General features: G+C 34.6%; 2 protein-coding genes and 1 long non-coding RNA gene across 3 annotated transcripts; 1 reads left to right on the forward strand and 2 right to left on the reverse strand.

Annotated features, from left to right (window-relative positions):
- Positions 1–6,904: 6,904 nt before the first annotated feature.
- LOC133815656 (S-protein homolog 6-like) lies at positions 6,905–7,396 on the reverse strand. Its single transcript, XM_062248469.1, has one exon. The coding sequence runs from the start codon at positions 7,394–7,396 to the stop codon at positions 6,905–6,907; it is 492 nt and encodes a 163-aa protein (XP_062104453.1).
- A 1,372-nt stretch (positions 7,397–8,768) lies between these two features.
- On the forward strand, positions 8,769–27,154 carry LOC133815657 (uncharacterized). Its single transcript, XM_062248470.1, has 5 exons — positions 8,769–8,850; positions 20,524–20,554; positions 23,754–23,833; positions 26,300–26,349; positions 26,436–27,154. The coding sequence occupies exons 1-5, from the start codon at positions 8,769–8,771 to the stop codon at positions 26,958–26,960; spliced, it is 768 nt and encodes a 255-aa protein (XP_062104454.1). The 3' UTR covers positions 26,961–27,154.
- LOC133819741 (uncharacterized) lies at positions 23,845–25,476 on the reverse strand. The gene is made up of 4 exons (XR_009886440.1): positions 25,332–25,476; positions 25,120–25,191; positions 24,752–24,797; positions 23,845–24,623 (listed from the first exon to the last, which is right to left on the reverse strand). It is a non-coding gene; the product is annotated as an uncharacterized LOC133819741 (long non-coding RNA).
- Positions 27,155–27,259: the final 105 nt, after the last annotated feature.

Consider the following 27,259-nt stretch of genomic DNA (forward strand, 5'->3'; position numbering starts at 1 on the left):
TTTTTGTTGGACTAAGGAGATTGCTAGCAAGATATTGAAGGCATTGGTAAGTTTTTTTTAATTTTTCTGTATTTTTTTAATTTTTTTTTCAATTTTTGAATAATTTATGTTTTTTTATATAAATAATATAATATTAATTTTAATAAAAATATGAAATTATTATATTAGATAGAATGTATTTATTTTTAGGTTTTCAAAATATGTATTAGTAAAAATGATATTAGGAATTGGAAAATTGTTATATGATTGATTAGTATTTTTTTAAAATAAATTCTATGTTGTTTTGGTGAATTTTATGTGTATTAAACATATTAGTAAACATATTTAATATTTTTTTAGAATTGTAAAATTTAGAGATATTGTGAATATTAGTAGAAGTACTCAATAAAATTTCTAATTTAATAAATAGTGAATTGATAAGTAAAATAATATATTTTAAAATTAACATTAAAAAAATTAACATTAACATTATGCAACTAAATTTTAATAAAAATAAACATTAATTAAATAATTTAAGTAATAATTAAATCCTAAAGTAGTTAAATAAATTTTAAACAAATCTTAGAAATTTTGTTTAAATTAATCAAACTATTCAATAAAGCATAAGTAAAATATGTAATTTAATAAATACTAAATTAATATGTAAAAAAATAATATGTGTTAGTTCTGATTAAATAAAATTAACAAATATATTATTAGAAAACCATTATTAAAATTAAAATTAAAAAAATTAAATTTAATATTTGTTAGTTTTAATCATTATTAAAATTAAAATTAAAAAAATATGTTTTTAATATTATTTGTTAGTTGTTTTTAATTTTTCTGTATTTTTTTTAATATTTTTTTTCAATTTTTGAATAATTTATTTATTTTATATAAATAATATATTTTAAAATTAACATTAAAAAAAATTAACATTAACATTATGCAACTAAATTTTAATAAAAATAAAAATTAATCCTAAAGTAGTTAAATAAATTTTAAACAAATTTTAGAAATTTTGTTTAAATTAATCAAACTATTCAATAAAGCATAAGTAAAATATGTAATTTAATAAATACTAAATTAATATGTCAAATTTAAATAAGTTTAATAATATTTACACTGAAATATATTATAGTTAGATATCATAAAACAACATAATTAACTTCAAAAAGCATAAGACATTAAAAAAACATATTTAATTATATTTGCTTTTTTCTTTGGTAATAAGAAATTATTACCAAAGATATAATAGTGTTATTATCACATAGTGATAATATTATATTTTTTTAGTGTTCATCACAAGAAGCCTTAGACCCGTTTAGAGAGGGTGAGTCATTGAAGACTCTTACATTTGCCTCTCTCTGAATTAGGACACACACAAATTGATTGTAAGTTTGATGATTAGTGTTCCGTGCAGTGCTACATTCATACAATGTCGATCGACAAGAGTTGGATTAATTTGACAGATCGATTATCCGATGAGTATGAGGCTGGTGTGATGGATTTTCTCCAGAGAGCCCAGCAGTGCGTTGACTCAAGGGGATTGGTGAAATGTCCGTGTAGGAGGTGTGTCAACGTTGAATTTCAGACGATTGATGTATTAGAAAATCATCTTTTTGTAAATGGTTTTCTACGGAAATATACCAATTGGCATTGGCATGGAGAGGATGAAATAATACCAATGAGAGCTCGGATAGATCAAAATGATGAAGATGAAATGATGGATGTTCTCACTGATCTTATGCAAAATGACAATGACGAACAAGCGGAGAATGAGCGCGGTCAAGAGATACCTACAACTGACTACAGGAGTGGGCAACATTATAACGATTTGTTTGCTGAGATCGAGGCTCCATTATTCCCCGGGTGTCAAAATTACACTCCATTGAATTTCCTAGTGAAGTTAATGCATTTCAAAGTGTTGGGAAAAATTCCCAACAAAATATTTGATGGAATGCTGGAGTTGTTACATGATGCATTTCCAGCCCCAAATAAGCTTCCAAAATCGCACTATGCAGCGAAAAGGTTGTTGCGGAAACTTGGATTGGGCTACGAGTCAATCCATGCCTGCAAGCATGATTGCGCACTGTTTTGGAAAGAACATGCTGGAAAAAGCAAATGTCCTGTTTGTGGAGAGGATCGATGGGTGGACAAGAACACCAAGGGAAAGAAAGTGCCTCATAAAGTGATGCGTTATTTTCCTTTAACCCCTAGGTTAATGCGAAAATATGCATCGAGGCACATTGCTCAACTTATGAGATGGCATCACGAGCAACGTATAAAAGAAGATGGTGTATTGCGTCATCCTGCTGATGGGAAAGCTTGGAAGGACTTTGACCGAAATAATCCAACATTTGCAATGGAACCCAGGAATGTGCGGCTTGGATTGGCTGCAGATGGATTCAATCCCTTTGGTAATATAAGTTTGTCTTATAGTATGTGGCCAGTAGTGTTGACGACATATAACTTGCCACCATGGTTGTGCATGAGAGAAACTAGTTGAAGAACAAGCGGAGGATGTAGAAGTAGATGTTATGCACGACACTAGTTCCTCTAATTTCCAATTATTCGTTGATCTTGGACCGTTGCCACAAATCAGCTTTGAACATACGGGGGCTCCATTACAATTTGTTGAGATAGATAATGTTGCAATTGAGGAGGAGAGGGAGGAGGAAATGGAAGAAGAAGAGGAGGAGGAGGAAGAGGAAGTGGAGAAGGAGGAGGAGGAGGTTGAATATGAAGATGATGAAGAGGAAGATGAACACATAGAAACCGATGATGATAATGAAGATTATTATAGTGATAATTAAGTGGTAATTTTATAATATGTTGAAGTAATTATTTTTAACAATAAATAATTTTATATTGTCATTTTTAACTGATAAATGTAATTTTAATATCGATTAATTTGACAGATATGGCTGATGTTATTGCTCAATCTCACGGGGGTGATGGTGGAGGATGCGATCCTCCACGTGGACCGGCAGATATCCCAGCTGATTGTGAACGAGGTAATATTTTACACATTGATATACTCCTTAAAATTTAACAATTAATCCATATTAATTTTAAAATATTGAATTTGCATACAATAGCGCCTCCAAGTAAACGTGGACGCCATAAGGGATTGAACACGCGGGAAAAGAGGGAACAGTTGGGGCGTCCTCTCCCTCTCGAGTGGGATGTGCGGGGGAGAACATATAAAGAGATCGGAGAGTACAGCTCAAATTTCTCAAGAGAGCTCGGATTACTTGTTCGACAGTACACAGATCCGGACTGTCCTCAATGGTCAAAAGTACCAAATGCCTCGAAAGAAAGAACACTTGCACATTTGGAAGTAAGTAGTTTATGTATTTAAATGTTAATTCTCATTTTATGTTATATATGATATTTACTAATAAATGTTTGTAAATTAGGATGATTTGTTTGATATTGGGCGTACTAGATATGGAGAAGGGCATATGCCTGAGATCTTGAGAGGCATTGATACTTCGTGTGCTAAAAAGTATTCTGACTGGAAGTACGATATTAAAGAGCACTTAACGATTAATGGGCCACAAAATCGTTATGGTGGTTGCACGGATACGCAGTGGCAAAAAGCAATTGATTTTTTCCGTCGCCCAGAAATTACGGTATTAATTTCTTGCTAAACTTAACTATCTTAATTAAATATATTACTAACAATAACTTTTTGCAGAAACGTTCTGTGGTCAACAAGGAAAATAGAAAGAAACTGAAAGAGCTTAGCTATGGAGGTTCTCAGTCAATCCCAGCCTTACGCTATACACTACAACAAAATAGGAGTTTTATGACTTCATTTGGGAGACATTGAAAGTCTACAATGTCTCCAATATGGGGAGACGTTGTAGATGGGGTCATTGTAAGTATATATCTCACGTCTCCCAATGAGAGATGTGAGAGATATCCCACGTTTCCCAGTGGGAGAGGTTGAAAGGTGTCTAAAAACGTTGACTTTCAACCTCTCCCATTGGGAGACGTGGGAAGTCTCTCACCTCTCCCAATGAAAGACATTGAAAGTCCTTGGGAGACTTTCAATGTCTCCCACTGGAAGACGTGGGAAGTCTCCCACCTCTCCCAGTGAGAGACATTGAAAGTCTCTCAGGTTTAAAAATATTAAATTAAATTAATTTATAATTAATAGTATTTTAATTTGATTTAATAATTAATTAAATTGAAATTATTTAAATTTAAATTGATTTAGAGTTTAATTAAATTGGAGTTATTTTAATATTAGATTAAATAAATTTTTTAACGATTTTGGAAAAATAAAACTAAATTAATAAATAAAACTAAATCAACCATTTTGTCAAGAAAAATAAAAATTAAACTAAATTAACAAAACTATTCTTTAATTTCTTTGTATTGTTTATACATATCCACACCACAAAAATCAAATAAACAATACACTTCCGGATGCTTGCAGTAGTTAAAAAATATATATGATAATGCATACAATTAACTATACAAAACTAAAATAACGATTAAATATAAAAATTCATAAATGAATAAAAAATATAAAACAAACATTAAATTTGATACAAACTTTTGAAGGGAATCTCCATAGCACAAGAGGAAAAAAAATGAAACATATAATAGCTGTTTTTTTAATGAGGCAGAGGCGAGGATTGCACCAACGATGAGATGGGGAAGGAAAGAGCTCCGCCCACTAGCGTCAACTTCAACAACTCCGGTCTTCCACAGCCGCAAGGTCACTTGCGTGCCTCCACCACTGCCGCGAGGAAAGCTTGCCTCCACCTGCAAATCAAGAAACAAAGACACAATTAGAGAGAGGGGAATATGAGTTTGAGTGAGTATGTTCATGGGAGAGATGAGTTTAAGGGGATATTGTTCATCTGAGTGAAGAAAATGGGTGAGAGATAGAACAAGCGGCTAGGGTAAAGAGAAAGAGGGAGAGGGAGAGAAAGATAAAGAAAGAGAAAGGTTTCTTATTAATATTAATAATGATAATATATTAAATGTATAGAGAAACGTGGGAGTGGGAGTGGGAGTGGGAGGAGAGAGAAACGTGTGGAGTGATTTAAATCTGACATATATATATTCTGTTTTGTTTGTTTATATATAATATATATATTTGAGAAATAAACGTGGGAAGAGAGAGAAATGTAATAATTATATTTCCTTTTACATAATTATATATATATATTAATTGGGTAGGGGATGTAACGTCTCTCGACAGGAGACGTGGGACCCATTTGATGTTTTCATGCGGAAGACGTTGTATGTGGTTCCAAAACTAATCAGCAATCACATGGGGCCCACTCATTATATTTACAACGTCTCCCATCATATTCAATGTCTTACAATTATGCTCATTAATAAATACTTACAATGACTCCTCTTATAAGACATTAAAAACTTCTTATACTTTTTAATGTCTTACACCTAAGGTGTAAGACATCATAGAGAGTCATCAAAAGTAGAAATTGTTGTAGTGATAAAAAGGTTAGTTAATTAATTATTTTTTAGTTTATTTTTCTTATTTACGTTTAATTATTAATTTTATAAAAATATATGTACGTGACAGCGCAATTTAGAGACTGGGCAACTTGAGTCCATCCCGGATAGCTGGATGGATACTCACCATAAATCAGGCACAGGGTGGGTGACAGAGACAGCAAAAAATACTTGGGTATGTTAAGTTTTTTTAAACATTTTTCAAAATTTTAATTGTTTCAAAATTTTAATTACATTATACATTGTATCACAGGAGGAATTGCGTGCATACCGCGACACACAGCAGACACAGGCAACTGATACTGAGAGTTCCACACCAGTTTCGAGTGCGCCTGAAGATGAAGACATATCTTTGGTACAAAATGTCTTCGGAAAACGACGGGGCCACCAGAAAGGATATGGACGTATCCTTAACATAAGGGACCGAACTCCATTTGATTTTCGTCCTTCACAAACTAGAGATGAAGAGTTGTCTGAGATGAGAGAGCGTCTTCGACAGTTAGAGGAGCATGTCCGGACTCATTGTATCACCCCGGGATCTCAATCTGCCCCACCACCACCACCCGATGATCCTGATGTTGGAGCACCGACTCAGTAGGACTTATGTATGAATTTTATTACAATTGCCTATTACATTATCATGTTTAAGACAAGTCTTTATTTTAATTCAACGAATACACTCTTATGTTTTTATTTATATCTTTAATATAAGTGTTTTAATTTTATTCTATTTTCTTATATTTAATTCAAAATAAATAAATAAATAAATAAAGGAATAACAAATATAAAAAAAAATTGGGGACAAGTCTATACCGAGGACATTGTCCTCGGTATATACCACCAAGATGTCGGTATATACCAGTACGATGAGAAATTGGGGTTTGTTGTACCGAGGACATTTGTCACTTTCTACCGAGGACATTATCCTCGGTAAAACTTATATCGAGAACATTTTGAATGTCGTCGGTAGACGTTTTGTTTTACCGACGCGGCTGTATCGACAACTTTATACCGACGACATTGTCTCGGTAGAAGATATACCGAGGACATTACGGCTTATACCGAGGACATTTGTTCTCGGTATAGGCCCTGATTTTTGTAGTGAATAAACATACACTAGTACTCTTCAATCTATGAAAAGTTCTCTTTAATGTTTTCGGAGATTATATATATATATATAGTATTTATATGGATAATAAAAGTATATGCATATATAGTTAGAATAAATCTAAAAGGGTAAAAATCGATTTTGATACTGAAAGAAACATATTTATTGAAATATACTCTACTAGAAAATTTTACATAAGAAGAGACAAAGAAATATACTTTAGTGGAACAGATGCATCTATTTTATTGAAGGCATAAATATTTATATATTCTCAAAAATTGGTGATGCAAGAATCGATCACATAAGGTGAAGTTATTAAGACCATTTGTAAATAATATCAGCAGTCGTTTGATTTGAACCCTCTTTGAAGCCATAAATTCCATCATTATGAGCCCTCCAAACACACTTTGAGGCGCATCTGAATGAATCTCTGCTTGCTTTAAAAATGTCATACAATCCTGTTCCACCAACCCAAGTAAGACCACAGAAATACAAAGTAGTACCTGTAAAATTGATTCGGAATTTAAACTCGTAATCTTGATTGTTGGCCACAACATGAGCACCTAAATCATCATCAGCAGACTTGCAATGAACTGTAAGTTGGTTTTGATTGTCCAAATTATTGAAAATTTGAACCGTCGTTTTATATACGAATACGCCTCCGATTTTTTCATCACCGCTAGAATTCTCATTGTTGCCATGATTTGTAGACTGAAGATTCACTCTCGCTGCTTCTATCGGTGATGATGAAATCATAATCAGTAGTAAGGAAATCAATGAAAAAGCTTTTTTCTCAAACAACTTCATCTTTCCTGTATTATTATTTGGTAGCAAACAATTTTTTTTGAAATATACACAATAATATTTGATTTGTGAGCTCTCTTCTGTACATATATATACACAATATCTTGGTATTATGACGTGATGAGGTGGTTTGGAAAAATAAGAAGATAATCACGAAATGAATGCCTAAATCCATATGCAATTACCTTTCATAAATGTATTAACAATTAAAATATGGAATTTTGGTGTTTTATTCGGTATATACTGTGAATTTTGATGACACTATTTTCAATTATACTGTGAATTTAATTAAAAGGTTCATGTCGCTTATTGGGACGCTAATCACAAAATGAATGGCTCAATCAATGTGCTGCCTTTATGGATATAATGGAAATATGGGGAAGTTTTTTCTACGAATTTTAATATATATATGCAGTATGTATGTTAAGTATATATATATAGAAACTGTTAAATGGTGATAGGATTATAAAGATATTGTATTGCATTTATATGCCTTTAAATTGTTAGATTTGTATTTGAAAAGATTAATAATTATATACAGAGAATTGAGGATAGAATATGTATTGGTTTGAAATAAAATGATTTTTTTTCGAACATAATTTAATATGCTGATGCTATTGTTCTGGTATGAAGCTGATTTTATGGATTGGGTACTAAGTGACCCAAATGATAGAATTGCTTATAATTATTCACGATAAGGAAGAGTTTTAATGGTTACAAACACTACAACAAAGTATGTTATTATCGAGGATTATTTTCCTCTCTACTGCTATAAAAAATCCTGGCTATTACTGTTAGTGAGAATTTTTTCGACGCTAAATATTCTCGTTAATGCTTTGTCGTTAATGCAAAGCAATAGCAAGGATTTTTTTCAATCCTTGCTAATACGAGACAACAGCGAGGATATTTTTTCTTACTAATTAAAATATTATGTTGCTAATATTTTATCGCATAATTAATCCTAGTTAATACTTTATTTATTTTTATTTCTTTATTATTGATTAATTTATTTTTAAATGTAAAAATATGATAACTTACTTATTTTTATTTATATTTATTTAATGAAATTTTAATTTTATATGAAATTATTTATGTTGAATAATTAAAAATTATATCACACGATTATAAATAAAAATTATGTGACATGATTATAAATAGAAAACCTAAACATTCAAGTTATGTGTTTCCTAAAATATTTAAAGTTAATTGTTTTCTATGTCATTAAAAGTTAATTGTCTTCTAATAATTACTTAAACTAAGGTAACTTCTAAAATATGAAAAAACTATGCATCTCCTAGGTCTTCATCTTTATCTTCTTCTGCTTCTCCTTCATCTCCATCTCCATTTGGATTTGGTGGTTGTGTTGGAAATGAAAATGGGAATAGCAGAGGTTGGAATTGAGGTAAATTTAATAGGAGGCAAATCTTCGGCTTTTAGAAATATAGGCTTTTACATAGGTTTTTATACTGAGCATACAAAAAAACTGTAGAGTCCAAGAACTTTACTTAGCTAATTGTTTAGTAGTGTTATAGTATGTTTAGTGTTATCTTTGTTACTATGGATTTTTGGTTCAAACCGGGAATTATTTGGACACTCAAAGCAGTACTTATAGATTTTCTAAGTTTAATCTATAGTTTAAGAATATTAAGTATAACCTAAGTTTTGATTAATGTGACTGATATTAAGGATTATATTTATTATATTATAAGGTTTAGACATCAACCAATAGGATTTTAAGCACATGTTATGAATGGTGATTAAGGATTAAGTATTTTTGAGGATTAAATTTAATAAGGAGTAAAGTTTGAATGTTATAGGGTCAGTCAGCAGTTTTGAAAACGTTGAGGGCTTAGTCAAGGTTGTTTACTCCATTCAAACTTAGCTAAAAATGTGTAATTTCGTGTTTAATTATTCAGTGTGTGCCGATATATCGCAGCTATAGGGGGCGATATATCGCAGCACGTAAATACGGAAAACACGAAACGATGCACGGTCGCCTCGGGCATACTGGCCCAGGCGATATATCGCCTATAGGGGGCGATATATCGCCTCCTGCAGTATGTTTTCAAATGTTTTTGAATTCATTTCCTTTCATCCATTCAAACTCCTTCAACAATCCAGCATCTTTTGAACGAGTCTTCAGCCTCTGCTGAACGATTATTCAAATGATTTTCACCTAAAAAGCCATTATTTTTATTCAAGTAAAACCAAGATACTTTCATTCCCAAACTCTATAAATAGGACGTAGTACCCAGCCATTATTCACCTTTTGCTCTAAGTTCAGAAGCTGCTAGTGTTAAGTGAGTGTGAGAGTGTAAACACCTGGTTTGGGAAAACTATAAGCTTAAACATCATAAGCTTATCAAACACTTTGGGAAGTGAGTTCTATAGTATTTCGGTGGAGGTGTAGATTGGTCTTTCAAGTCTTTGAGGTAACCAAAACTCTAGTTCCTTTCTGTATTATGTTATTTTCTTTCTCATAGTCTTCTACTCAATCTCTAACCTTAATCTTCATTTTGGTTAAGGAATCTAAGTTCATGAGCACATAAGTTCGGTAAGCGTGTTTCTCAAATGGTTTAGTCTTTCCATCTCTTTCATTTCATCTCCTTTCTTTAGACTCACTCTTTCTTATGGTTTTAGGAGTGTTCCAAAAAGTCCCAACTCAGTCCATTATATCCCGGTAACTTTGGTAAGGAAAATAGGCTAGAATCTATATGTTTATGTTTATGTTATCTTATGTGTTATGTTATGATATGTTATGAATATGTTATAAATGTGTTTGTTTGTAGGCTTGGGCTTATGCCCTATTTGACTAACAAGACCCCAAAAAGATTGTGGGCATATGCCTATTTAGCTGGTAGGACCCCACTAATCTCATGGGCATAAGCTTGTTTAGTCTATGGGACCCCAAGTAATAATGGCCATTATAATAAGTGTATTATGTGTTATGATATGTCTTTACGTTATTATGAAATTATGTATATGACTATGTGTTAGATTTTCCTTGCTGGGCATTAGGCTCATTCCTTTCTGTTTTATGTGCAGGAAAATAAGCTTTAGAGGCGGTAAGATTCGTGACGCTTAGAGGATGTGTATCGATGGTGAATGGAGTCAAGGGGCCGAGCGTTATTCGATTCGAGGATGTAGTCTCATTTTATGTTTTTATGGTTTTATGTGTATTTTCCGCACCAATTATGTAATGTCTTTTATTTAAAATCATCTTTTGTTTTTAAAGACAATGGGATCCCATATCCTTCTTAGAATTTTATTTATTTGTAAGTAACTCTTATTTTACAAGTTACTAAATAAAATTGTGGTATTTTCGTAAAAATGTATGTTTATGTATAGTTTTGTTAATGGTCCAAATAGTCTAGATTAGTGGGTCATTACAGTTGGTATCAGAGCAAACGGTTCCTTCGCATGAAGTTCTCCACGATACACATGCTCAAAGCTCCGAATCTGACCGCCAAGTAAGTGTTTAAGTTACAAGTTACAAGTTACTTTGTCTATGTGTATAGCTAACAACTTTAGTGTTTATGTTTCAGTTAAGAATGAACGGAGCCTTAACCTACCAAGATATCCGAGCCATTAAGGCCTTAAAAAGAATAAGGGAGCCAAGAAACACCGTAGGAGCCTTAGAAAGGATCACTCGAAGGTTGCTTTTGTTTCATCAAGAGATAGGTGGCCTTCAAGAGGCTAAACAAATAATGCTAAGATCAACGGAACAATATGTATTAGTAATTAGGTTGTTTAAGGATTTTCATTCTGTAATAGCAGCCTTAGAAGAAATATGGGAAGAAATGCGTGAGGAGGATGAATTTCCTTTAGCAATGAGATACTATTTCCTCTTAGTTAGGTTTACCGCGAAATTTGAGTTCCAGTTCACAAATGAGCAAAAGAATAGGATTCTCACCAACCTTCCTATAGGATGTTTTGATGCTCATGAAAATGATGATTATGAGCAAATAGATGATGATATGTTAGATGACGGATCGGATGTAGAAGATCCCGATTTTTAGATTAGAAGTTTTTAGTGTTTGTTTTATTTATTTTTTATTGTTTTCCAAATGAATAAACATGCTATTTGAATATCATGTGTGAGTTTGATTTTATTTTCGCAATCATAATAAATACTAAATAAAATGAATAATGACTAAGTTCGGTGAGGGTGGATACAAATCAATGAACCTAGTTTCCTTATTGAGAGTTAGGGGGCCATAGTAGTGGGAACGATTTTACTGATCCCAACCCTCCCTCAATATGGTTGACTTTGGAACAAAGATAAGTTTCGAGCCTGAGAATTAAGTCATATAGGAAGATTAGAAACACACTTAGAAAATAAAGATGACTTGTTTTTCTAAGTATAGAAACCCACTCTAATAATAAATAAAGACTTATATAATTTTCATAAGAAGTCATAATAAATAGGTCTGAGATATGTTTGTTTTAGAATAAGTTTTTGCCTTAGAGCCCATTAGGTCAAGTTCTAACATGTTTCTTTCAACTGTTAGAACTCTGCTACGATGTCACTCCGAAGATCTGCACGCACCAATGGAAACGCCTCCAACGATGTTCCAGCGACCAATGCGGTTCCAACAGTTCGCCGAAGGGGAGTGCGTGCTACTGCTCACCGCATCGCGCCGGCACAGCCAGCTGACAACACTGCAGAGATTTCCAGACTGCGACAACAAGTTGAGGAACTTCTGCAGCAACAACGCCAACAGGCTCAATCTTAGCCTCAGCCTCCGCCACAGCCGCAGCCGCAGCCACAGCAAATGGCCCTAGCACCCCAACAAGTTGGTCCATATGGGGGATGGCCTATGACAAATTACGCTCCATATCCTGTGCAGCACATGGAGCCAGTGTATGAAAGATTCCGCAAGCAGCACGCTCCGAACTTCGAAGGGACTACGGACCCCTTTGAAGCAGAAGAATGGCTAAGGAATGTGGAGCCGATCCTAGCCCACATGAACCTCAGTAATGCTGACCGCATATCCTGCGTCTCGTCTTCACTCAAGAAAGATGCCAGGATATGGTGGGATTTGGTCCAGCAATCCCACGATGCTGCCACCATGACGTGGACCCAATTTGTGGAGCTCTTCCACAAGAAGTACTACAATTCAGCGGTACTTGCTACGAGAGTTGAGGAGTTCACCAATCTGAAGCAAGGGAATTTAACAGTGGCGGAATATGCTCGTCAGTTTGACCGCTTAGCCAAGTTCACGGCAGAGTTAGTTCCAACCGATTATCTGAGGGTGAACAAATTCGTGAGAGGAATCTGACCAAAGATCGAGATGGGGGTGAAACTAGCGAACCCGGGAAACACTTCATATGCCGACGTTCTTGAGACGGCAATTGAAGTAGAAAGGTTGCAGGCCAACATGAGCAAAGAAGAAGCCAGCAAGCCTGAACCCAGACAGCAGAGCCAACCTCAGGCCAGTCGGAACAACAATCAGTCTAGCAATAGCGGCAACAATCAGTCCAACAACAACGGTAACGGACAGAAGAGAAGGCATCCTGACAACAAGCAAGCCGACAACAATAAAAGGGCACGACCAAATAATGGGGGAAATAGGTCGGGCTACGTGGAATATCCGCCATGTGCCAAATGTCAGAAGAAGCATCCTGGAGAATGCCGCGCCAACACCAAGGAGTGTTTCAACTGTGGTCAAGAAGGGCATCGTAAAAGAGACTGTCCTCAGCAAAAACCAGAAGGGAAGAAGGACGAAAAGATGGTTCCTGCTCGGGTTTTTGCTTTAACCCAAGGAGCGGCGGATGCTAGCAACAAGGTGGTCACAGGTCAGGTTTCTATCCTCAATAACTTATGTCATGTATTATTTGATTCGGGTGCCACTCATTCGTATATTTCGTTAGGAATGATAGAAAAACTAGACAAACCTAGTGAAAGATTTAGAACTAGGTTTGTAACCAAGTTGCCTTCGAGCAAAGTAGTTCTATCATCACGAATAGTACGAGGCGTACCGATCAAGACTGAGGACATAGAACTAGAAGGAGACCTGATAGAGCTGGTGATCAAAGACTTCAACGTCATACTAGGATGGATTGGCTAGCACGGCATGGCGCAACGATCGACTGCAGACGCAAGAAGGTGATGTTCGAGACTCCTGACGGCCAGAAATGATGCTTCATGGGACAAGCTTCGGGATTGCGCACCCCATTAGTGTCATCTCTCAAAGCTCAGAGAATGATGGAGAAAGGATGTCAAGCGTTCTTATCCAGCATCGCGAATGTGGAGAAGGAGACATCACTCAAAGTTTGAGATGTTCGGGTTATACAAGAATTTCCAGAAGTTTTCCCCGATGACTTGCCAGGATTGCCGCCAAATCAAGAAATAGACTTCACGATAGAATTAGTACCAGGCACCGAGCCTATCTCTAAGGCACCATACCGGATGGCACCTACGGAACTCAAGGAGTTAAAGACGCAGCTACAAGAACTCCTAGACTTGGGTTTCATTAGGCCAAGCCATTCACCATGGGGAGCTCCGGTACTATTCATGAAGAAGAAGGACGGAAGTATGCGCATGTGCATAGACTACCGTGAGCTGAATAAAGTAACAATTAAGAACAAATACCCGCTACCTCGGATTGATGATTTGTTTGATCAACTCCGAGGCGCGACTGTATTTTCTAAGATCGATTTACGGTCCGGGTATCATCAGCTCAAGGTAAAGGGAAAAGATATCCCTAAGACAGCCTTTAGGACTCGTTATGGACATTACGAGTTCTTGGTTATGTCTTTTGGTCTTACTAACGCGCCAACCGCGTTTATGGACTTAATGAATAGGGTCTTCAAAGACTACTTGGATAAATTCGTCGTTGTGTTCATCGACGACATTTTAATTTACTCCAAGGATGAAGTAGAGCACGAGGAACACTTGAGGACGATTTTGACGCGATTGAAGGAGCACCAATTCTACGCGAAGTTCAAGAAATGCGAGTTTTGGCTCTCACAAGTGGCGTTCCTCGGGCACATCATATCGAAAAACGGAGTTGTAGTGGATCCATCGAAGGTAGAGGCCGTGAAGGATTGGCCTAGACCAAAGAACGCGTCGGAAGTAAGAAGCTTCTTAGGGCTAGCAGGTTACTATAGAAAGTTTGTAGAGGGCTTTTCTAAGATAGCCACTCCACTCACCAACCTGACCCGGAAGCAACAAAAGTTTAACTGGAATGATAAGTGTGAGGAAAGCTTCTAGTTACTTAAGGATAAGCTTTGCTCAACACCAGTACTTAGTGTCCCAACACCCAACGATAAGTTCGTTGTCTACTGCGATGCATCAAAGCTAGGATTGGGATGCGTGTTGATGCAAAACGACAAGGTGATAGCCTACGCCTCACGTCAGTTAAAGGAGTATGAACAACGCTATCCAACTCACGATATGGAGTTGGCAGCGGTGGTCTTTGCGTTAAAAATCTGACGCCATTATCTTTATGGAGAACGGTGCGAGATTTACACGGACCACAAAAGTTTAAAATACTTCTTTACGCAGAAGGAGCTCAACATGAGGCAGTGCAGGTGGTTAGAATTAGTAAAGGATTACGACTGCGAAATCCTATACCACCCGGGGAAGGCAAACGTAGTTGCCGATGCACTTAGCCGAAAAGGTTATGGGAACTTAGCAGCCTTATCCGGAATAGAAAAGTCGCTACAGCAGGAGCTTATCAGTGCCGGAATAGAAGTGGTTGTAGGCAAGCTGGCTAACTTGTCTATCCAATTGAATCTGCTAGAGGACATACAGATTGGTCAGAGACATGATAGCACACTAGCAACACACATGGATGCAGTCAGAGAAGGCAAGACTACAGATTTCTCAATATCCAGTCAAGGTTTATTGAGATATAAGGATCGGGTATGCATGCCAGACGATCAAAGTATTAAGAAGACGATCCTAGAAGAAGCGCACAGCACCCCGTACTCAGTTCATCCAGGGTCTACCAAGATGACTCATGACATCAAGGCAGTCTATTGGTGGCCAGGGATGAAGAAGGACATAGCAGAGTATGTATCTAAGTGCCTTGTATGCCAGCAAGTGAAAGCGGAGCATCAGCGCCCTGCAGGATTATTGCAACCGCTTAGCATACCAGAATGGAAGTGGGACGATATAGCCATGGACTTCGTGACGGGTCTGCCAAAGACGAATAAGCAGCATGATTCTGCTTGGATAGTCATAGATAGACTAACCAAGTCAGCTCATTTTCTGCCTGTTAAGACTTCTTATACGGCAGACCAATATGCAGACATCTACATCCAAGAGATTGTACGATTGCATGGAATCCCCAAGACGATAGTATCAGATAGAGGATCAGTGTTTACATCAAGATTTTGGAGAAGCTTACAGCAAGACATGGGTACTAAGTTAAGTCTTAGTACAGCTTTCCATCCTCAGACAGATGGGCAGTCCGAGCGTACGATTCAGATTTTAGAAGATATGCTACGCGCATGTGTACTTGATTTCGGAGGATCGTGGAACAAGTACTTACCGCTGATCGAGTTCTCGTACAACAACAGCTACCAGTCGACGATTGAGATGGCACCTTATGAGTTTCTATATGGAAGAAGGTGCCGATCACCGTTGCACTGGGACGAGGTAGGAGAAAGGCAGCTTCTAGGGCCCGAAGCTGTTAGGCAAGCTCAAGAAGCAGTAACGCTTATTAGACAGCGTATGCTTGCTGCTCAAAGCTGTCAGAAGAGCTATGCGGATACCAAGCAACGCGATGTGGTGTTCCAAGTTGGAGATCAAGTCTTCCTGAAGATATCTCCTATGAAGGGTGTCAAGCGGTTCGGGAAGAAAGGCAGCTCAGTCCCCGATTCATAGGTCCTTTTGAGATATTGGACAAAGTGGGACCAGTTGCATATAGACTAGCCCTACCGCCAGCATTAGCCGATAGTCACAACGTCTTCCACATTTTGATGCTACGCAAATATGTGTCAGACCCATCTCACGTCCTCAAGTACGATACCATAGCGCTCCAGAAAGACTTAAGTTACGAGGAACGACCGGTTAGCATCCTAGATAGGGGGATGAAGCAGTTATGGTCCAAGAGCTTTCCTATAGTTAAAGTCCTATGGAGCAATAGTTCTGAACGCGAGGCAACGTGGGAGTTGGAAGAGGACATGCAAGGCCGGTATCCAGAGTTATTTGGTAAGTAAATTTCGAGGACGAAATTCTTTTTAGTAGGGGAGAATTGTAGAGTCCAAGAACTTTACTTAGCTAATTATTTAGTAGTGTTATAGTATGTTTAGTGTTATCTTTGTTACTATGGATTTTTGGTTCAAACCGGGAATTATTTGGACACTCATAGCAGTACTTATAGATTTTCTAAGTTTAATCTATAGTTTAAGAATATTAAGTATAACCTAAGGTTTGATTAATGTGACTGATATTAATGATTATATTTATTATATTATAAGATTTAGACATCAACCCATAGGATTTTAAGCACATGTTATGAATGGTGATTAAGGATTAAGTATTTTTGAGGATTAAATTTAATAAGGAGTAAAGTTTGAATGTTATAGGGTCAGTCAGCAGCTTTGAAAACGTTGAGGGCTTAGTCAAGGCTTTTTACTCCATTCAAACTTAGCTAAAAATGTGTAATTTCGTGTTTAATTATTCAGCGTGTGCCGATATATCGCAGCACGTAAATACGGAAAACACGAAACGATGCACGGTCGCCTCGGGCATACTGGCCCAGGCGATATATCGCCTATAGGGGGCGATATATCGCCTCCTCCAGTATGTTTTCAAATGTTTTTGAATTCATTTCCTTTCAGCCATTCAAACTCCTTCAACAGTCTAGCATCTTTTGAACGAGTTTTCAGCCTCTGCTGAACGATTATTCAAATGATTTTCACCTAAAAAGCCATTATTTTTATTCAAGTAAAATCAAGATACTTTCATTCCCAAACTCTATAAATAGGACGTAGTACCCAGCCATTATTCACCTTTTGCTCTAAGTTCAGAAGCTGCTAGTGTTAAGTGAGTGTGAGAGTGTAAACACCTGGTTTGGGAAAACTATAAGCTTAAACATCATAAGCTTATCAAACACTTTGGGAAGTGAGTTCTATAGTATTTCGGTGGAGGTGTAGATTGGTCTTTCAAGTCTTTGAGGTAACCAAAACTCTAGTTCCTTTCTGTATTATGTTATTTTCTTTCTCATAGTCTTCTACTCAATCTCTAACCTTAATCTTCATTTTGGTTAGGGAATCTAAGTTCATGAGCACATAAGTTCGGTAAGCGTGTTTCTCAAATGGTTTAGTCTTTCCATCTCTTTCATTTCATCTCCTTTCTGTGGACTCACTCTTTCTTATGGTTTTAGGAGTGTTCCAAAAAGTCCCAACTCAATCCATTATATCCCGGTAACTTTGGTAAGGAAAATAGGCTAGAATCTATATGTTTATATTTATGTTATCTTATGTGTTATGTTATGATATGTTATGAATATGTTATAAATGTGTTTGTTTGTAGGCTTGGGCTTATGCCCTATTTGACTAACAAGACCCCAAAAAGATTGTGGGCATATGCCTATTTAGCTGGTAGGACCCCACTAATCTCATGGGCATAAGCTTGTTTAGTCTATGGGACCCCAAGTAATAATGGCCATTATAATAAGTGTATTATGTGTTATGATATGTCTTTACGTTATTATGAAATTATGTATATGACTATGTGTTAGATTTTCCTTGCTGGGCATTAGGCTCATTCCTTTCTGTTTTATGTGCAGGAAAATAAGCTTTAGAGGCGGTAAGATTCATGACGCTTAGAGGATGTGTATCGATGGTGAATGGAGTCAAGGGGCCGAGCGTTATTCGATTCGAGGATGTAGTCTCATTTTATGTTTTTATGGTTTTATGTGTATTTTCCGCACCAATTATGTTATGTCTTTTATTTAAAATCATCTTTTGTTTTTAAAGACAATGGGATCCCATATCCTTATTAGAATTTTATTTATTTGTAAGTAACTCTTATTTTACAAGTTACTAAATAAAATTGTGGTATTTTCGTAAAAATGTAAGTTTATGTATAGTTTTGTTAATGGTCCAAATAGTCTAGATTAGTGGGTCATTACAAAAACTGAAGTAAAAAATATTTCAAACTCTTTTACTTTGCTTTTGAAATTGTCGCTTTGAAAAAATGACATACTACTTTGCTTTTTTAAAAAAACGAAGTTAAAAATTCAAAGTGAAGAGGGTCGTGATTGGTTGCACATGCCCGTGACTTATGTTTAGAGATAATAAAGATGTGAAAAAAGGGCCAAGCCAAACGTGGCCCTTGTGTACCTTTTACTTCGGTTTTTACCTAAAAGCTGAAATAAAAGGTGCACACCCCAGATTTCCTCAACCCTTTTTACTTCAGTTTTTACCTAAAAATCGAAGTAAAAGGGTTATATAACCCTCTCCCCCAACCCGAATGGTCATATCCCTCAAATCTCTCTCTCTCTCCTCTGTACAAAAAAATCCCAAAAACCTCAATTAACAACCGTGAGCCTACACCCACTACAAGAAAAACTGCTTTTAATAAGACCAAAAATGTATTATCAAAACATATCATAACATTTTTTGACATGTTAAGACCGACTATGTTATCGTAAGTCAGGGTACTCTACATAACACTTTATCATTGTTATACAAATGTGTTATTATACTGTCAACGATAACACACTTTCTGTGCTATTTTAATAAATAGATAAGTGTTTAATTATATTATTTATAGTCGATTATATAACACATTTCAATACTTATAAATTTGTGTTATACTATACTTTAGTATAACACATTTTTTGTGTTATACTACACTATAGTATAACACATTTTTTGTGTTATATAATGAAGTTTGCATAACAAAATTCTTTACTTATAAAAAGTGTTATTGTAATAGATATTATAACACATTTTTCCTATTATTTTAATATTTAGATAAGATTAAATTCTCATTATATATTTATTTATATAACACTAATTTATTCTATTATATTTTTATTCTTTATTTATATAATTCAAATTAGATTTCTAATATATACTAGCATCATCAAATGAACTTGATTTTCAAATAACAAAAAGTAAAAACATTCAACATTATGGGCCCGTTCGGTAACCATTAAAAAAATGGTTTTTTATTTTTTTAAACAAAAATATGAAAATATAATTAGAAAACACGTTCGGTAATATAATTTTGTTTTTATTTTTTTTTAATTTAAAATCAAAATTAATTAAATTTTGAAAACATTATTTTGAAGCTTTTAAAAACATGAAAACGTATTTTTGTCTCTGAGCTTCTGAGCTTCACCTTCCTCAATCACAAGTATATACTAGATTTGTTCATGAGAGCTCAGTCAATCAACTGCGCTTCACCTTCCTCAATCAACAGAGCCCAGGGCGATTTCTATTATTAAGGTATGGTTTTCTGCCATTTTTCATTTTAGGTCTGTGCCATTGAAATTGTTTTGGTATTTCTCTTATTTCCTCCCACCCAGTGCCGAAACCATCGCCCGCAACTTGTTCCTTACCATCTCATCTTGTTTCTCATGACCTCCATGGATCTCACTCGCCCCCAACTCGAATATTCTTGTCAAAACCTCAAACCCCAAATCATCTTCTTTGATTTCACCATTTGGCAGTGTTGTGACTCTTTGATTTCTCCTTATCCTTACTTTTAAGTACTATGAACTCACTTTTACACCAATTAAAAAAGATTCACACTCCTGTTTTCTCAAGAAAGCAGAATTAAAGAATCACTCAAAGCAACGAATCCCAAAACTTTACTCTAAAAAATTCAATGGTTGTATTATCTGTTTCTCTATTATATAAAGGAGAATATATGCCTTTATTTTTTAAGTTTGAACCCTTCTGTCTTTGTGTTTTTCAGAAAAAGAAATGGAAAAAAAAATCGTTTAATTATGTACTATATCCTGTAGAGCATCAATAGTATTTGTCATTGGTTAAAAGCTTGTTATAAAGAAAGTGTATATACATACATATGAGATAAATAAAGAAAAAAATAAGAAAATTTTCTAAATTTATGTATAGATTTTGTGGTTTCTAATCCATTTATAGTATTAATTTGGTTTCAAATTCGATTGTTTCAGATTGATTGGCTTGGTGGCTTTGAGTGTTTCAGACAGTTGACTTGGTGACTTTGAGGTATATTATTATAAATTATGTTGATTAAATTCCCACTAATTTGAGTTGTGTTTTTTATCAGAGGCTTTGAGTTGTTTTTCCTTGTTCTGATATGTTTGATGTATTGCATTGTCCTTAGTTGTTGAGTTGTGATTCATTACCTTTCACTATCTTTTTTTCACTTTTAAGTTTTGTAATGACCCACTAATCTAGACTCTTGGACCATTATCGAACTATACATACAAATTCTTACTAAAACATACATTTGCGAAAATACCATAATTTATTATAAATTTGTAGAAACAAAGGTTACTTTCATAAAATATATAGGATATGGGTACCCATTGTCTTTAAAACAAAAATAACTTAAAGTGAAAAGAGTTACATAGAAAATGCGGAAAATACATGTAAAACCATAAAAGATAAAATGAGACTATATCCTCGAATCGAATAACGCTCGGCCCCTTGACTCCATTCACCATCGATACACATCCTCTAAGCGTCACGAATCTTACCGCCTCTAAAGCTATTTTCCTGCACATAAAACAAAAAGGAATGAGCCTAATGCCCAGCAAGGAAAATCTAACACATAGTCATACACATAAATTTCATAATAAACGTAAAGACATAACATAACACTTAATACAAACACTTATTATAATGGCCATTATTACTTGGGGTCCCATAGACTAAACAAGCTTATGCCCATGAGATTAGTGGGGTCCTACTAGCTAAGTAGGCATATATCCATAATCTTTTTGGGGTCTTGTTAGTCAAATAGGGCATAAGCCCAAGCCTACAAACATACATATTCATAACACATTTAATAACATAAAACATAAGATAACATAAGCATATAACATATTGATTCTAGCCTATTTTCCTTACCAAAGTTACCGGGATATGTGGACTGAGTTGGGACTTTTTGGAACACTCCTAATAACCATTAAAAAGAGTGAGTCTAAAGAAGAAAAGAGATGAAATGAAAGGGATGGAAAGACTAAACCATTGAAAGTTACACTTACCAAAACTTATGTGCTCAAGAGCTTAGATTTCCTAACCAAAATAAAATGGGGTTAGGAGACTGAGTAGAAGATTAAGAGAAGGGAAAATAACTTAAAACAAATGAACTAGAGTTTTGGTTACCTCAAAGACTTGTAATATCAAATTACACCACAACCAAAATACTATAGAACCTCACTTCCCAATGTGTTTGATAAGCTTATGATGTTTAAGCTTATGATTTTCCCAAACCAGGTGTTTACACTCTCACACTCACTTAACACTAGCAGCTTCTGAACTTAGAGCAAAAGATGAATAATGGCTGGGTACTAGGTCCTATTTATAGAGTTTGGGAATGAAAGTATCTTGATTTTACTTGAATAAAAATAATGGCTTTTTAGGTGAAAATCATTTGAATAATCGTTCAGCATAGGCTGAAGACTCGTTCAAAAGATGCTGGACTTTTGAAGAAGTTTGAATGGCTGAAAGGAAAAGAATTCAAAAATGTTTGAATTTATGCTGGAGGAGGCGATATATCGCCCCCTGTAGGCGATATATCGCCTGGGCCAGTATGCCCGAGGCGACCGTGCATCGTCTCGTGTTTTCCGTATCTACGTGCTGCGATATATCACCCCCTATAGCTGCGATATATCGGCACACGCTGAATATTTAAACACGAAATTACACATTTTTAGCTAAGTTTGAATGGAGTAAACAGCCTTGACTAAGCCTTCAACGTATTCAAAGCTGCTGACTGACCCTATAACATTCAAACTTTACCCTTATTTAATTTAATCCTCAAAAATACTTAATCCTTAATTACCCATTCATAACATGTGCTTAAAATCCTATTGGTTGATGTCTAAACCTTATAGTACAATAAATATAATCCTTAATATCAGTCATATTAATCAACCTTAGGTTAAAATTAATATTCTCAAACTATAGGTTAAACTTAGAAAATCTATAAGTACTACTATGAGTGTCCAAATAATTCCCGGTCCGAACCAAGATCCACAGTAACAAAGATAATACTAAACATACTATAATACTACTAAACAATTAGCTAAGTAAAGTTCTTGGACTCTACAAGTTTATTACATTTCTGTATCCATTTATAGACTCTGTTTTGGCATAGTTAACTTGTAATTGGTAGTTATTATTTTAAATTAGACAGTATAGTGGTGGGGTTAGCCTCATTTTTTTGCATTGAAAATTTGAGCAAAATTTCAGATCTTAATGCTTATAAATAGAAAATAATTCTCTGGTCTGAAGTCTGTCTAACTCTCTCTATATATATATTTATGTGTATGCATATATGTAACAAAAAGGCTCTGGCTTAAGCTCAATATTAACAGTGAAATATTGCACATTTCTAAATCTTGGAAAGAGACGTATAAAACATGCCTATGGGCCTAAACTGCAATGTTAATAATTGAATTTTTTTGAACTCCCTGTCATGAGTAATAATTGATTGTAATCAATAATCACAGAACAAGACAAAGCATAAAACTAAGGTACAAGAGACAAATAATTATGGGGTAAGTCAATTGTATGCAGATAATTCTTTTTTTTTCTCTTCCACTATCAACTCTCCTTCTTGGCCAACAATAAGAAAAGAGTAATTAATCATGGAAACAAGTACTCAATGGTGTAATGATCTGGAATTAATCAATGAAGGACCAAGTACTTGTGACCTTTCTGAAGTTGTTGGTTTTGAATCTTATGAAGCTGAACTTGAAGGTTGGTTATTAGACAATGAATTCAAGCACAAAGTGATTTTCATAGTCTGCATGGGAGGACTTGGAAAAACAGCTCTGACCAAGTTAGCTTATAACAAGACTCACATCAGTGAACACTTTAGCTGCCGAAAAGCAGTATTTCATTAGAAGAATCTGTTGGCAGTGTTCATCTCTTTAATGAATTATAGCATAGCATGTGAGAGAAGGATAGAATAGTTTGTAAATGATTATTTTCCTGTTGATCTCATCTTCCATTCCAGCATTACAAAGTTCTTGTAGTTCCACAAGCCTGGTTAATAATTTATTTATTTTTCTTTTCAACTCAGATTACTAGTACACAAGAGCATAGAATTAACTTAAAATGAGCAATAAAATTAGTGATGCATAATTTGTGTTTGCCACTGAAAAAAAACAAAACAAACAGAGATAATATCAGATACATGTGCTTACTCTCTTATTACATGTGCTTTATGTAGGAGAATTGATGATCTAAGCTTGGAAATTTCAATTTCAGATCAAAGACCTCTTTGGCCCTTATCCATTTGCTTTACTCAAGGTACACTCTCTTTCAATCCAATCATATAAATATATTACATATTTCTTTCATTATGGTTGTTTCTCCATTGTAGATCTGCGATAAAGTTTTGCTGCCACTCTTTGAATCTGATTCCATTTTCATTTGTGGATTTCTGCATTGTGGTTTTACTGGCTGTTTGGCAGTTGGGTTTTTGTTTGTTTTGCTTTTTCTTATATGGGTCGATCTTACTTTTCGAATTTGTTCTCTCATTGGTTGAGTGAGTTGGTGGAGCTTTTATGATATGATTCTCTGCCACTGCCATTGCAAAAAAGTATCTTTTTTTCAAGACTTTCTAGCTTCATTTACTTAAATGCCTTAATGAATTTTTCTTCCACAACTAGAGTAAGTAATGCATACTCTAGACTACAGACTCTTTATCATCATCCCTCCCATAATTATTATCTGACAACAACAATGAATTCACTACAGACTCTTTATCATCATCCCTCCCATAAGCATCCAACAACATTCTTCCAGCTCTGTGGTTTAGTTGCATCTTTCTGCTGGAACCAACTTCCAAGTATGCATCTCCTTCTTCTTCATTTTGGTTACTGACTTTTTGTACTGTGATTAATCTTGATCTGTCCATGATCTGACAATGTCCTTGATCTGTTCCACTCGCCTTTCAATGATTCCTACCTAAATGACCATGTTCAGTAGTAGAGTGCATATACTTTTTATGCATCTGCTTCTCAGTCATTGAATCATCTTCCCTTCTAAGCTTGTTTTCATTTGGTATACTGGGCCCAACAAAGTTCTCATTTCTATCCTGAAACAATTGAAGATGTCATTACTAAGTATTGACTTCTATAAAATTTGGCAATATCACATTGTGTTACATACAAAAAAAAAACATGAGATTAAAGTACTTAATCATTGATAGAATCTTAACAAAACCTTCTCTTTTGAACAGCTTCTAATCTGAAATCATCTTCCTTGTTATCTGAAATCATGAGATTAAAGTACTTAATTATTGAGGTGCATAACAACAAAACAGAGAAAACATCCAAAAATGTTAAACTACCATATCAATCTTGAAGTCTTCACTTTCATTTCCAAGATCCCTTTTCAAAATGTTAAACTACGTGCCAAATGTTATGTATACATAAAAATCACATAAACAGCCAATAAAAAATTGACCCTCATTCGAGTTTTGATAAAAAAAAAAACATAAATCGCATGTACTGGTGGACCCTCATTCTGAAGATGCTAAAATTTGATGACATGACTAGATTAGCAGACAATCTTCTTTCTAAGCTACTTACCAATGATTCAATATCAATAGTATGATCTCCTCCACTATCCATTGTTGATGTTGAAATGTTGGTTTTGGTAGTCTTCAATCATCATCCATTGAGAAAAAACAAAAACAAAAACAAAAACAATACATGATTTACTGTTAGATTCTATATTGCTAAAATATTTTAAAGCAAACATAAGAAATGAATCGTACAAGTAAGAATATGAAAAGGCATACCAAAAATTGGTCTTCTTATGTGGGGGCTTTATGTGTTAGGCTGCAAATGCTAAGAAGATACTTACTGTTTATATAGACTAAGAAGGGAATATATTGATCTTTCAAAAGAAAAAAAATTATAACCATATTAAGACGAAGCTTCAACTTCACTGTACTACTAATTAATTAATGACTATTAATTTGGCACCGTTTTTTCTTTAAAAGAAAACGGCTGTCAATTAATTAAGAGGGAAATTCGCTACTAAAATAAATGAAAGTAAAACTTTAGTTTTTATTTCTCTCCTCGAAGCAGTTTCTTGTCTAATTCTTGTTTTGTTGACTTAGAATAATATATACAATTACAATTGAAAACTTTTATTCACTGTGTGTAAATATTATGCTTATGAATGAAATCTATTTGGAAAGTTTAATATGTTTAAATTATGTTTTAAACATGCCTCTGCAATGTTGTTTATATTATGATTTTTAAGAGTGATTTGTTATTTTTGTTGTGTTTATTTTAAATATTTTATCTTGTTTGTTCCTGATCTTGTTAGTTTCTGGTATTTTTTTTGGATAGCAAATATATGACATAAATCTAATTTCTTATTGTTGTTCTTGAAATGGTTGTTTATTTAGGAATAGTCTTGTATTTGCATTTAGAATTCTTATTGAATCCTTAGGTCTTACCTAGATGGCAGGTATTGATAATGAAGTTCTTATTATTGAGAATAATGATGAAGCATCTGTTTGGACTCAAAAGCATGAAGAAATTTTCATTGAACTTATGGAAGAAGAAGTCTTAAAGGGAAATAAGAACACCACAACCTTTACCAAGCAATCATGGAAATATATAAAGGAAGAGCTTTGTGCACGAGCAAAAAGAAATTATAGTGATATGCAACTAAGGAACAAATACAATCAATTAAAGCAAAAGCATAAGGATTTTAAGTCTTTACTGAAAGAGACTGGTATGGAATACAATGCAGTGACTGGAGAAGTTAGTGCGACAGATGAAGTTTGGGATAAACTTATTCGGGTAAAAATGATTTAAAATTGATTTTATGCTTGTTTTATTTTGATAGGTGTTGGTATATTTTATCAATATAATTTCATTTGATGTAGGTTAACAAGTCTGCTAAAAGATTTAGAAAGAAAGGTTGTAAGTTTTATGAGAAATTATGCACTATCTTTGGTGATACTACTGCAACTGGTTCCAATGCTCATCCTTCAACTCGAAGTCCTTCTAATGATGGAGATAATGATGATGATGCAACGTCGATAAGTCCGTCTACTAGGAATGAAGAAAGTGGTTTTGATGAGGATGGTAGCAGAAGAAGAGGTAAATCAACAGCCACTTCGAACTCTCGATCAGTAAAAAGAGCAAAGTTCTCATTAGCTTTGGCAGATGCACTGGCAACATATAATGAAACTGCAAAGCGAAAGACAGAATTGATAGAGAGATCAATGGCAACATCTGCATCACATTACTTATTGGATGAGAGTGTTGAAGCTCTTAATCAAATTGATGGAATTAGTGGAGAAGTATACGCAAAAGCTATTGAGAAGTTTGAGAACGAGGTGTCCAGAGCATTGTTTCTAAAGATGCCAGAGCATAGAAGAATAGATTGGTTGCTGAATTTGAAGTGAAAAAGTTTATACTTTGTTTAGCTATGAACAAGATGACTTTATTTAGCTATTAACTTTAGTTTTGTTTAGCTTTTGACTGGATGACTTTGTTAAGCTATTGACTGGATGACTTTATTAGCTATTGACTGGATGACTTTGTTTAGCTATTGACTGGATGACTTGTTAGATATTGACTGGATGACTTTGTTTTGCTATTGACTGGATGAATTGTCTTGCCTATTTTGTTTTATGGTTTGACTTTGAATTTGAGTGTTTATATATTGAATGTAAAATTTAAAAGTTGTTTCTACTATCAGGAT

Source organism: Humulus lupulus, chromosome 2 (genome assembly GCF_963169125.1).
Source record: "Humulus lupulus chromosome 2, drHumLupu1.1, whole genome shotgun sequence".
NCBI lineage: Eukaryota > Viridiplantae > Streptophyta > Magnoliopsida > Rosales > Cannabaceae > Humulus > Humulus lupulus.